The following is a 13581-nucleotide window of genomic DNA, read 5'->3' as shown; positions in this document are numbered from 1 at the left end:
CATAGGGCTTGGTAGGATTAACTGAATAGTTCGAATTAGCTCTTAATTCAAATTTTAAAAAAAGTTATTATTTGGATTTCGCAGCACAACAGCTTCCTGTAAAAACAACAGTGAAGGGCGCAGGTAAAAAAAGATAAGTAAAGTAGAGGCCTCTTAACTCAGTGTTGCAGGTCAGAGCTTATCTCATTTCCTAATAAGTCCTTCATTGAAGTGCATATTTGAATGAGTAGCTTTGCATACAAGTTTACTGGGAGCTGGAAATTTCTCTTCAATGTTGCAGGCCATGATCGAAGAAGATCGCCTGCTCAACCGGATTGAAACGCTTGAAGCACAGCTACAAACATGCGCTAAGGTGAGACATTCACACTTTTGCGGTGCTATAGGGCATAACACAGGCACTCCATATTAGCAGTTTGGTAGCAAATATTTACATTAGTGTGCATGTTTGTGTGAGAGTTTTTCACGCTGCATAGTCCAAAGCAGAAGTGTAATGGCTGCATGCATTGTTTACAAATTTGAAAGTGGCAACTGCTAGCCAGTACAGCATGTCCTTAAATATTACTTAATACTATAGTATATATGCTGTAAACCATTTTATTACGATAGCAACATATGGACACAATAGATTAATTTCTGGCATTCGCGTCGCTTTGGTATTCTGTATAAAGTTCAAGTGAGATATGATTGCAGCTGTGTATCAAATACTCTAGGTGCGAGGGAAAGCGTGTGAGGGTAAATCGAGGAGCATCTCGGCTTACTGCAGCGACATTTTCTTGTGTGCACAGGGAGGGTTGTTGAGGAAGATTGGGGGGGTCGCACCCGTGCTCTTGGGACAACGGAACGACAACACTGTAGTGCAAACAACCACAAGGGCATTTATTGCACCTTTCATAGACTAATAGCTGTTAGCCCTGTTGCTATCCACAAAACGTGCCAATGTGTGCGCGACAAATCGAGGAAGTCCGACTCACCACGACCAGATAGCGAGCGAATATGGTCGCCCCATGCTGGACACGCAACACCTGGTCATTCGCATATACGGTCAGGCAAACAGTGGTGCGTTCGAATGATCATGTTTGTCCATTCCGGTGTCCTGCTCTTAGGCCACGCGAGACAGTCTCGCAGAAGCATGGATCGGCGCATGCGCGGAACATCCGCGTTGCTTGCCGACCCTGAGCCAAAGAGGAAGAGCCTACTCCCTGTCACACCCGACCAACCCCACCGTTAGGTGGCGCTAGCAACACCACACTCGCGCTACTCTCGTAATGCTCTGCAGCCTGACCAACCGCCACCGGCACTAAGCTACGCAGAGAAGCCGGATTACAGGAGACGCGAGACATGCGGAGAAAACATATCTGGGGACGCGTGAGTGTCGCACATCTCCACATCCCTCCAACCTTAAATCACTACATATTCTGGCAAAACATGTCACATGGTCTAACATCAATGCATGCTTCGTGAACAAGTGGTAGTACATGCAGCAGTGGCTGCACGGAGGAAATGTCCACGTGCTGTGCGAGCACAAATGCGAGCTGACATTGTCCTTGGGGCACACCGCTGGTTTCCACTGGTCACAGCAGCAGCTCTGCAGACTCGACGGCATGACTCCAGGCCAGGACTCCAGAAACGGCGCCGCCATAGTCAGCACGAGCAAGCGTCACTCGCACCGATGCACCCTGCTGACGAGAGCTGCAGTAGCTGTTGGTGATTGCCAGCTGTTTTCCCTGCCGTCGAGGGTTGCGAGCGGGACACAGACGGTCACTGAAGTCGCTGCAGCAAACTGGCCACAGCATCTTCATTGCCCAGGGTGGCTCGATCGTAGTCTGGGCCAGCAGCGCAGACGATGTGCAGGTGACAGCAAATCAGCGGTGACTCCACTCACGCTGTGTACACTCAATGCACTCGGCAAACACTAGAGTAGTGCAAGGGAGAGGAATTCTGCTTGCACATCTCCCACGGAGTACAATGTTCAATTCGGCTAGCAAAATTGCAGGTGGCTGATACAAAGTTCATGTGAACAAAGCTTGTCTTGAGTCAAACGAGTAATTTTAATTCATGGAAGGCTGAATAGAATGAGGGAAGGAAAGTGAAACACCTAAACGCTACGGTCTACCAGGTTGTGTCCCTTCACATGCGACAGGCAGCTTCATGAAGCCCTAGGCCTAAAGCGTTGCTACCTTAACAACCGGCGTCCAAAAAACAACGTCCAAAATGGGCGCAACACAGGCAGCCGCGAGGAGACATCAGCTCTGTGAGGTGGTCCTACCCCACTCAGTGCACACAGCAACTGATTTCACAGCGCCCGCCGTCCCAGACGGTGTCGGAGCGCCTGGTGCCAGGCTGCAATACCAGTCAGCCCGTAGCGGCCACCTGGCTCAGAGCCGAGACTTCATCAGAGCCAAAGAGATAGAAGCTACTGCATTTACCCAAATGTAACGCGAGTTTTTTACCAAAAATAGAAGTGAAAAGTCACCCCCCCGCATTACATTCGCATACTAGGTATAAAAATGCTAAGAAAGGCGCCAAACACTCATAATTAAGCTCGCTTAATGTGCCGCATTTACTTGCATGTCGATTGACCTGTTCCTTCAAAGTCGCACGCTCCAAATTCAGCGGTCAACCAATACGCGAACCACGGCCAATCGGATAACAGTTATGCTCTCATGTTTGGCTGATGGTCGCAAGCTCCCTCCCTTCATAATTTTTCGCTGGAAGACTATCCCGAAAGAAATATTTCCAAACAATATTGTCGTACGCTGCCACGAAAAAGGCTGAATGGACTCAGAACTCGTCATAGATTGGATTTCCAGCGTTTGTGACCGAAGGCTAGGTGCATTGCTGCATCCAGAATCAATATTGGTGCAGGATTCTTTTCGAGGTCACCTCACACCCGGCGTGAAAGAAAAGCTGCAGCGTGACCGAACGCATTTGATTGTTATACTGGGTGGAATGATGTCCATTCTTCAGCCCTTGGATGTTTGCTTGAACAAGCTGTTCAAGGATCATTTGCGGCAGCCGTATTGGGACTGTATTGAATGGGGATCAACCTCAACTCCTGCAGGGAGACTGAAATGTCATTGTGCATCTACTGTTGCCCAGTGGGTTTCAGCTGCTTGGTGGGGGCTGTCTCATGAAACAATCCACCGCGCATTTAAGAAATGTTCTACAGTCGCCGACCGTTTATTCGGACCTCACGGGGACTGCGAAAATGTCCGAATAAACAGGTGTCCGAAAAAGCAGATTAAGAAGAAAAAAATAAAATCCTTTATTTCCACGCACTTATTTGGGCTTGGCAGTAGGCTTGGAAGAAAGCGTGAATGCGCCGTTGCACGCTGTTCCGTTTACGCGCAATCAGATAAGCCTGAATCTCGGAGAGGATCGTACGGTCACTATTAGCAGCTGCTAGCACAGTCACTGCTTGTACACGCTCCACATGCGACGGCAGCGTAGCACATGGTGAGTAATCTTCCGACTCTGAGTCATCGTCCGGCGGTGCAGCAGAAACCTGACGAATGATCTTGCCGTCGTCGAGTTCTGCGCATGTCAATACAGCAGTGTCAGCACCTATGAAACTGTCAAATGAGACGGTGTCCGGAACCGCAATGCAACCACTGCGCAGGTCTCGGAAGAACATTTTCCGCGTCAGGTGGGGCGCACATCGGAAGGCGACTTAGGCCTCCCGGCACCCGCTAGCCGGCATTCCCCAGCGAAGTCTGTGCGGGCACTGTCGGCGCCATTAGACACTTGACGCGATGTTTCCGTACACCGCGTTGGATCACCGAAACCTCGACACAGCGCACAAACGAAAAACGTGGCCTGCTTGCAGCGTCGTGCGCGAAGAAACAAATAAGCTGCTCGATTGTCTTGACATGGCTTACTAAGCTGAAACCGGAACTGCTGCAGAGCCACTCTAACCAGGCAGAAACGATGATGATGAGCGGGGATTTCCAGTAGCGCCACTTCGTGGGGCAGCAAGGAAGCTCTGTTCAAAACAAACATGGCGTTCAGCAAGTCGAACGATGTATGGAACCATGCACCGGTCAGAGTCGGTGCATGAGGAACCATGCACCGGTCAGAGTCGGTGCATGGTGCTCTCGACCGAGTTGGCTCAAGGAGTGTCCGAAAAATCAGACGAGAGGTTGCAACGTGTCCGAACTTTCGGCAGTTGTTATACATTATGGTCTATGGGGAGAATGGCGGTGCCGCGAAGCTGACCGAATAATCGGGCATGTCCGAATTTTTGGAGTCCGGAAAATCGGTCGGCGACTGTATTTTAAATGCCCTCGACGGAAGTGAAGACGATCGGCTATGGGAAACAACTAGTGACAAAGAGGAGTCTAGCTGTGATGACGAAAGTGATGGCGACATCAATGGCGGGGATGAAGATTAGGCATAGTTTGCAGGTACTTCAATAAAGCTGCTCTCGACATTTCCTATAGTTTGTTTCCTGCGTTACATTCGTGTTCTATAGTTTCGGTTTCTCGCGTTACGTTCACGTTTTTGCGTCTTTGATCTTGAGCATTTGCAAAGTCAACCGTCGTGTTACAATCGTGGTCTTTCTTTTTTTCCCCGGTTTCGCCCTCACAAAGTCGACCCTCGCATTACAATTGGGGTCATGTTACATTCGGGTAAATACGGTATCTGCATAAGACATTCGGACCATCCACAAGGCTTCCGTACTCACTCGCTTCAGGCTTGTCAATGCTCCGCTGGCGCTAAGCCTCGCTCTCCCAGTATGTAGACCATGTGGCTCTCGTACTGACGAATGGCATTAAATAAAGAGAGCACTTGCAAAAAGGCTTGACATGCTGAAAATTTCAAGCACACTGCAGCCACGGTCGCCTTGCTCAAGAAAGCATGCCGCCAACGCTAGCAATCAATATCCACAGTGGCCCTCCGCTTCTGTTCAAGCAAAGGTCTTAAACGAAGCAAAACTGTTAAAACTATCGACCGATGCCCCAAGAGGCCCCACGTTGGGCGCCAGATGTGGGGGTCTCAGCCGTGCTCTTGAGACAAAGGAACAACAGTAGAGCAGTGCAAACAACCACAAGGGCATTTATTGCACCTTTTATAGACCTGCTAGCCAAGTTGTTATCCATAAAACATGCCGATGGGAGCACGTCAAATCGAGGAAGTCCGACTCGGTGCAACCAGATAGCGAGCGAATATGTTCGCCCAATGCTATACACCAACGCCTGGTCGTTCACTTGTACGGTCATGCAAACGGTGGCGAGTTTGAATGATCATGCTCATCCATTCCGGTGTCCTGCTCCTAGGCTAAACCAGACGGTCTCGTAGAAGCATGGATCTGCTCACAGGCGCAACGTCAGCGCTGCCTGCCAACCCCGAGCCAAAGAGGAAGAGCCTCCTCCCTGTCGTGCCCAAACAACCCCACCGTTAGGTGGCGCTAGCAGCGCCACACTCGCACTATCTCTCGTATGCGCTGCAGCCTGACCGACAGCGGCCGACACTAAGCTATGCGGGGAGATGAGAGACACGTGGGGAAAACAACATATCAGGAGACGTGCAAGAGCCGCGCATCCCCAGAAGATGCACACCAACTGATTGTGTGTGCAAGGGCGCAAGCTCCTCATGGAAATAAACGAATGCTAAGAGATTGAGGAAGGGGGGCATGTTAGTGCGCATCTCCTCTTGTCCGGCTGCGAATGCCATGACAGAGTGCAGCCTTATCTCAGAGGTAATCTGCAATGGGTACGAAGGCTTGGCGCATTGATGGCTGATGGCTTCATGTGTGCTGTACTCTCATGTGCCTAGTTCGCATTGAATCGAGAGGCAGCATGGAGGGCAATTCGCTTGCTGCTGCTGCCGCTCTTCATCACACCAGTGTTTTGGCAGGGAGTGTCCGTGGTCATAAGGTCAGATCTGCTTGTTTACCCATGTAGGCGTGGCACCATGCTTGTTAAATGAATTAGTAGGGGAATGTTTACTGCAATCTATACGCCCAATAAAGCCATGAACCTTGCTATGTATAGTTGTCTAATACTTCGATATTCCTATCAATGCGGCTTTGCCTTTTGGGTGCAACTGCGATATTTGATTTTCTTTAGTGTAATATATGAGTGATGAAATGAACTGTGAGTCTTGCAGAGGGCGGTAATAAGGACCACACATGATCTGCAGCATCAATAAAGTCAATTTCATCCTTACTGTGTATGCTTCTTGACTGAAAAAAGATAATGTACACTTAGGAGCAATTCATTTGAATGTCTATTGTTTCTTAGTTTCTAATGCTCTTCCTTTATTACCTTTTTAGTCAAGCACTGATGACAAGTTGAGAGAAGAAATAACTCGACTACAGAAGGAGCGGGAGAGGTACGAAGATACTGCAAAGGTAAGCCCTCTTTTGTCATTCACAAAAAGGGAGGGAGGTTCTCTCTTTGTGTTTCTTTTTGTGCATAGACTTCAACCCTGAAAGGTCAAGCTTAACTGAAATGCTTTTTCGCAGGAGTCCTTGAAGAAAGCGTTACAGGAAAAGCTGGAAGCTCTTCGACGTGTGCAGGAGCTAGAGGTATGCAACTACTCTACAGCCCAAGCCTACTTTCTTGGCGTTTGCAGCTCGACCTTTTTCTTATGGTAAAACTAAGGAATTCCAAAACAGTAGTTTTTAGTGATAAGTTTAACACTGCAGGTCCTGTTGAGTTCAGTGAAATGTTCGAAAATGTGATTAAATGAATTTGTTGTGCTTACTGTGGAAGATGTAGACTTTTTTGTTGATGTAAAGAGGAGGTTTACCATGAAACATTTAAAACCCTTGCTGGTGTTTGGAAGGCTCCATTCTTTTATCTGGTGTTGGGCTGCTGAGCACGAGGTCGCGGGATCGAATCCCGGCCACGGTGGCTGCATTTCGATGGGGGCGAAATGCGGAAACACCCGTGTGCTTAGATTTAGGTGCACGTTAAAGAACCCCAGGTGGTCGAAATTTCCGGAGTCCTCCACTACGGCGTGCCTCATAATCAGAAAGTGGTTTTGGCTCGTAAAACTCCATAATTTAATTTTTTCCATTCTTTTATTGCTCACTAACTTTGACCATTTTCTTTGCAGCAGTTGTCAGTGAATCAGTAGAGCCGCTATGTACTGAGAGCATTACTATTGTGATCAGTGTGTATTTGAGTAGAATAATTCATTGCTCCCCATAGATAAAGGTTGCTATTTGTACTTCAGTGACAGAGCTGCTTCCATGATGGGATTGTGCAACACATCTTGGTATCTGCTTAATACAGTTAGCCTCCCTTTCGGATAAATTTGATAGGGTGTTTAAATATGTTCAGCATTAGATGCTTGCCTCTTCAGAAGTACACTGAATCTATGGGAAGCAAAACAGTGTTTCAGCTCTGTTATGATTACCAGAAAAATCTTATAGACAGGTGCTCTATTGCCTTAAAGGGAGCGTACTCTACTTCTCGGGTAGCGTAGTAGCAGTGTGCATTAAAACAAGGACACAAGAAAAAAACATAAGATACACTCGCACTGTCGCGCCTTTATCATATTGTTACGAGTATAAAACTATTTCCAATATATTTACAAAGAGGGAACATTCATGGAGATGAATGGGAGTCCAGCCCGACTGCGTCCACTTTTCATCGTCTTCAGGGCTGTCATCGTTCTCTTCACCTCATCGTAACGATTTGTGTACCACTGAATAGGAATATTCCTACAGCTGCAAAGCGCATCGTCCAAGCCTCCCCGGGGGTCTTTAAGGATGTAAGCCAACAGAGAGTGAGATGGTTGGTGACAATACGAAAGGACTGGCCATATAGGTAGGGACAAAATTTCGCAACCGCCCAGACAAGGGTCAGACACTCTTGTTCGATAGTGGAGTAGCTTCTCTCCGAAGGTGACAAAAGGTGGCAGGCATAAGCAATAACCCGGTCATGACCACACTGAACTTGCACCAAGACAGCACTGATTCCATGGCCACTTGAATCGGATGCACCTGTGTCGGGGCTGAAACGTTGGAAGTGGCTGAGGACAGGTGGGGTGGCGAGTAAGGTCGTGAGACAAGAGAAAGTGGCAGCTTGGGAGGAGCCCCATGAAAAAGACAGACCTTTCTTTAGGAGGTCTGTGAGAGGCTGTGTTATGGTGGCAAAATCTTTAACAAAGTGGCAGAAGTAAGAGCAAAGTCCTACAAAGCTGCAGACATCTTTTGCCGAGTGTGGCACAGGAAAGTCTTTGACAGCGCAAATTTTCCCCAGGTCAGGTTGGGTACCAGAAGCATCAACCAGCTGTCCAAGTACAGTTATCTGATGATGGCCAAAATGGAATTTTTGAGGGGGTTGAGCTGCAGGCCAATCTCATCAAAAATACCAAGAATGTCTTAGAGTCGTTGAAGGTGTATGCCCAACATAGGTGAAAACACTATAATGTCATACAGGTAGCAAAGACAAGTCCATTTAAACCCTTGAAGTATACAATCCATCATGCACTCAAAGGTTCCAGGAGCGTTACATAAGCCAAAAGGCATAACCTTTAGTTGATAAAGTACATCTGTTGTCATAAAAGCTGTCTTTTCACAATCTAGATCATCCACAGCAATTCGCCAACACCCAGACCAAAGGTCGATGGATGAAAAGTACCGGGCACCGTAAAGACAATCACGGGCGTCATCTATACAGGGCGAAGTGGAGGGTTACCGAAAGGGGTTTCAGGACAGAGGGTCAACGACTGTGGCAGTGACGGGAAATGTGACCAATACGGCTGCAGCAGAAACAGATCGGCTTGTCGTCAGTTTTGCCCCATTCAGATGAATTCTAATATTGGGAAGGAAAGGGCAGGGTGCGGTCGGGTATGGTCATAGGAGGAGTCATTCTGGCATCAGGGTGATTAACGAATAGGCAGTGGGGAAGACCAGGTGAGCAACTTCCTGGTGAGCCATGGACTTGACTAAGGATATTGTGGCGGTGAAGTTGTTTCAAGGTGTCTGCTGGGGCAAGGTGGGAAAGGCAGCTTTGAGTTGACGACACGCAGAATGAGTTGTATTGTCACATGAGAGTAGCGGGCTGTCTTGGACGATACAAGACACCAGCAACTCCACCAAATGTGTACGCGTATAAAACTGTTTACAATATTTTTACAAAGAGCGAACATTCGTGGAGATGGAAGAAAGCCTAGCGCAGCTGTGCTCCTTTTTCATCTTCTCCAGGACTGTCCTTGTTCTCTTCTTCGCCTCGTCGTAACAGTATGTTCTGTCCTTGTGTCCTTATCTGTAATGCACTACGCTAGCTTTACCAGTGGCACATCAACAGGCCCAAATAGCAATCTCGAATAGCAGTGGTGCCATCTTGCTTTCCTTTCCCTGTATGTGCCCTTGTAAACAAGCCCATGAAAAAGCATCCACTTCTGCTTTGCAGTACACAGCCTCCAATAGTGAGGATGAGTGTGCTCGACTGCGAGAAGTCTACGAAGCAGCTCAGAAAGAAATTGGGGCCCTGGCAAACCGCGCTGATAAGCATCAAAAGGAAATAGTGCAGCTGCAGACCCAGCTCAAGGTTAGTCATCAAAGGTGCACAGTCTTGTTTCTAATGCCGTGCACATGTGTCAAGGGAAATCAAGGGGCAACAGCATTTTTCTGCACATGTCAGCCACTGTGGTGAGCTGCTGGTTTTTGTAACAGCCTTGCACCCTGCCATTTTTGGAAGCCTCTTTGCCCTTTGACCTGTTATCTTCTTCAGCATATTAACATACTTGTTCATGTAGTTCTCAGGATTGCCTAGAAGGCATACATTTGATTAAACTAAATGAGTAGATAACCAAAAAGCATTCTTGCCACACAGCTGTGGAATGTCTGTACTGTAAAAACTCGGTAATATCTGTTGATTGTTGCATAGTGCATTCCATGGGTCAGTGCAAGTGCTGTGCCATTTATAATTGGATTTAGCAGCCTTTGTTGTTTTTTATTACTTATGCTATATCCATGGAGTCGAGAAGGCATTGCAGTTGAGTTGAGGTTACAATTTGCATAACAATCATAATATCAGCAGTACTTCTTTAGAAAATACTTCAAAGGACATTCTTCAAATATAGTACATACACTAAAGTATAGTGACAAGACATTCATTTCTCATTTAAGAGCTGTGTTGTGCTTCTGTAATAGTTTGCATCTTTCCTACATTCTACTTCTCTTATTCAGTGTGCTTTGCAGCGAGTTTACATGGGGAAAAATCTGAGTTGCGTGTTTATGCAGGAAGCCGAGGAGTTAAATCAGACGATGACTGAGGAGAAAACCGCTCTGGAGAATCAAATCCAGGAACTTCAGAAAGCTGATCAGGTTCTTGCAGCAAAAGTGAGTTTGCTGCTACAAAGTTTCTTAAAAATGATAACCAAAAGATATGTGTGCATGCGTGCAATTAGTGCACTAACACTGTTTCAGCTTTCATAGAAGAGACATTTCTCACTATGAACAGTGAAACATAAGGCTCGTTTGTTCATCTTCTATCCTTATGCTAGAAACAGCGTGAAATATTTGCTAAAGAAAGCAAAGAGGAAAATAGCAGTGCTGCTATCTATCCTCCTCCTTTTTCATAACAAATTATTTTATGCTCTTTCTAGCATAAAGTAGGTTTGTTCACATACTGTTAAATGTATGGTGCAGGCAGCAAATGTAGATTGATGAGGATTGCCACCATTGTTCAGCATATAAGCGTTCGTCCGAATTGCTTGTGCTTTAAAACAAAGCTTGATTCTGCTCAGCAGCAATTATGTACCTTTGTCTCCTGTTGCCTGTACTTGCATAATAGTAGTAAGGCTGCTCCATTATACCCCATCAGACACCAATTAATCATGACCATTGAAAATTTTGTTTCATCACATTTCTGCTTCAGAACAAAGTAGTAATTTTCAATTCTATAGTGAGTTTTCTCAAGTTGACAGGACTCCTTGCAATAACTCTTTATAGAAACATCAGATATGAGAATCTAAACTAATTCAAGCTAGTACACTTGGAAGGCACCTATCCAGACACTTGAAATATATAACTAATATAAAACATTGTAAAAACATTGGAAGAAGTGAACCTGCTACATGAAGGCAATTCAACACTGCAAGGGCAAACATTCAGCTGTCTACCTTCCAAATCTTTTTACTAAAACATTTTTTGCACTTATTATCCAAACTTGTAGCACTGGTCTAATTAGAAGTGCTTCAAAATGTTTGCGACATAGTATTTCTTTAAATTTTATAATTTCGACGCATTAGCTTCATGTGCACAATTGTGCTCAAATTCATCATTATGGTCAAAAACATTGCTCCTGTGACACTTGAAAATGTTGAAATTTTTTCTCTTTTGCATTTTTGTCTGTTCTTATTATTACAGTAGTTTACATAACCTCACATGGTATGAAGTATTTGACTTAATCAATAATTCACTTACACGGTTGCTCTCACTTGTGAAGTGTAATTGCACATTGCTTGCTGTTAGCTGTGTTAAGCAAGTCAACATGTAATGTACTGTATATCTGGATCTGGCCTACTCTCATAGCTGTCACATCACATTCAAGTTAGTAGCTGACGTACATCTTCGATTTACCACTGACAGCCTGTCCTATGTTCTTTTTATTTCCAGATTGAGTCTCTTCGAGCAGACAATGATTTTGCTAAGGAACAGTTATCAGCCATGAAAGGTTCGTTCTCAAAGGTTACTTCACCAGCTTGTACATATGCATTATTTTGTATTGGGAAGACTAGCAGGAAACGTTTTATATTCAAGGCATGTCCTAATCTGCCTAAAATAACTCTTAAGGAAAGTGAATAGTTTTCCTATACCATTGTAAAGTTAGCACAGTCGAATCATCTATTCAAGCCAGGATATTGAATTGATGATACCAAGACCTGTGCCTTTGCATTGTTTTCTTAAGTGCACTTCATAAAACTAATTGTGCTCTTTCTTTCTTTGCTGCAGCTCGCTTTGATCAAGTGAAGAAAGCGCAGTACATTGAAGATGGCTTGGAAACATTGAATTCTAAGGAAAACATGCCAAACCATGATGGTGCGTTCCTGGATACTCCAGCTATTGCAGAGCCTTGTGTATATTGTTTTAAGCCTACATTTTAAAGTAAATGATGTTCTTGATTGTATATATTCAGTTTCACAAAACTTTGGAAAAGTAGTCCTTTCTGAAATAGATTTGGGGTCGTTTTTAAGTGAAGAGCTTGGAACTCTTTATTTCTTGTAAAGCATGTTCTATCTCTTCAGGCTTCATTCTTTTTTTGTGTGACCTTGTGTGCATGTGGATTCACAACATATCTTCATGAGATCTGCTTTTTCTTTTTTCAGACTCAAAAGATTCTGAAGATGTGCTCTTTGAAAAGAGCCTTGCTGATGAAAGCATGAAAGGTGACTGCTTTGTCAGCTTTCATGCTGAACCATGGAACAGTTTTTGAACATAAGAAAATGTTGGCAATTTGTAGATGAGGCTCTTGCAAGCACGTGAGACAGATATTATTGCACTGCGTGCAGCAGAGTATTTGCAATGGCTTGTCAAAAACAACAAAAGCTCGCTGGTTCTCTTCTTCACAATCAATGATGCACTATATTGCAATTTATTGGCCGATTTTGTGATTGTGAAAGCATTCTCAGTAATCTAATACTATAATTGCTAGTCTTGAGTTAAATAAAAAATGCACATGTCTCAATAAGAAAAAAAAAAGTATTTCATCTTTGCACATCTTGTCTACACGTGCCAGTTGCACATAGCATAGATAGCACAGCCACCACGAGTGCCTTGGTGAGACTATCAGACACTCACGTATGCTGATAGGTGTCTCTAAGTCACATAACTCCAGGTGCCCAAGCACCCATCTCGCTTCAAGAAAGATGGTACGCACCAGAACCGGATGTAGCGTCAAACGTTTGTGTGGCTTCCAGCGTGCTAGTGGAGACGAAAAGAGAGAGAAAGCCACATGTCAGTGTGATAACTACCTCTAACTCCAAGGTAAAGGATTCGAAAAATTTTTGCAGCGGGAGGCTTGTGAGGTGATGTCCTTTAACCCTTTGAGGGTCAATGACATAAATATACAGCACCACGAACAAGCCCAGAAATGGTCGATGCCGTATATTTACGGCGCCGTCTGTACGTTTAAAAAGCGCCAATTTCCTAACTTTTTATTTTCTGTCGTGCTTCCACTATGTGGGAATACAGGGAATTTTTCTTGCGCGCCTCCCTCTCTCGGTTTCGTTGCATGGTTTGTTTTAGAGCTAGTTTGCTCCCGCGCATATATATGCTACTGCTGGCGCATTGTGACACGCTTGGGCTGGCAGTGACTTGGGTTTTGTTCCGCGGCCGGTTTCATCTTCTTGCACTTGCAAAACTGATGGCTATCTCGTAACTAATCGCTCAAAGGGCGACCGCTTCTTTCTCGCTTATTTAGTGCTCACAGGGGTGCGCATAGGAAGGATGCCACCGTGCATGCGTTTCCATGGATTTTTTTTTTTTTTTTTGACACTCGCAAAAACGAATTGCCTTTGGTTGGCGATAAGATAAAGATTAACGGAAGTTTGTCACACGTTGGGCTTTTTTGACGGGCACACAACCGCAGTTTTTTTGAGGGCGCGCACCTATGCAGTTCG

General features: G+C 45.4%; 1 protein-coding gene across 8 annotated transcripts in view; it reads left to right on the top strand.

Moving 5' to 3' along the window:
• The window catches only part of LOC135897634 (sarcolemmal membrane-associated protein-like), an 89276-nt gene that overhangs the window by 43910 nt on the left and 31785 nt on the right, over window positions 1–13581 (top strand). For 7 of the 8 annotated variants that reach the window (XM_065426320.1, XM_065426319.1, XM_070539165.1 and 4 more), the window contains 8 exons: window positions 281–352; window positions 6275–6352; window positions 6467–6529; window positions 9369–9506; window positions 10202–10300; window positions 11579–11636; window positions 11915–12001; window positions 12289–12348. In XM_065426320.1, the coding sequence (XP_065282392.1) occupies window positions 281–352; window positions 6275–6352; window positions 6467–6529; window positions 9369–9506; window positions 10202–10300; window positions 11579–11636; window positions 11915–12001; window positions 12289–12348 (655 nt within the window). The remainder of the gene's footprint in view (window positions 1–280; window positions 353–6274; window positions 6353–6466; window positions 6530–9368; window positions 9507–10201; window positions 10301–11578; window positions 11637–11914; window positions 12002–12288; window positions 12349–13581) is intronic. The other variant, XM_065426325.1, reaches the window with a different exon arrangement.

Source organism: Dermacentor albipictus, chromosome 5 (genome assembly GCF_038994185.2).
Source record: "Dermacentor albipictus isolate Rhodes 1998 colony chromosome 5, USDA_Dalb.pri_finalv2, whole genome shotgun sequence".
Lineage (NCBI taxonomy): Eukaryota > Metazoa > Arthropoda > Arachnida > Ixodida > Ixodidae > Dermacentor > Dermacentor albipictus.
Note: the sequence above shows the minus strand (reverse complement) of the source record. Positions and strands in the feature narration are given on the sequence as shown.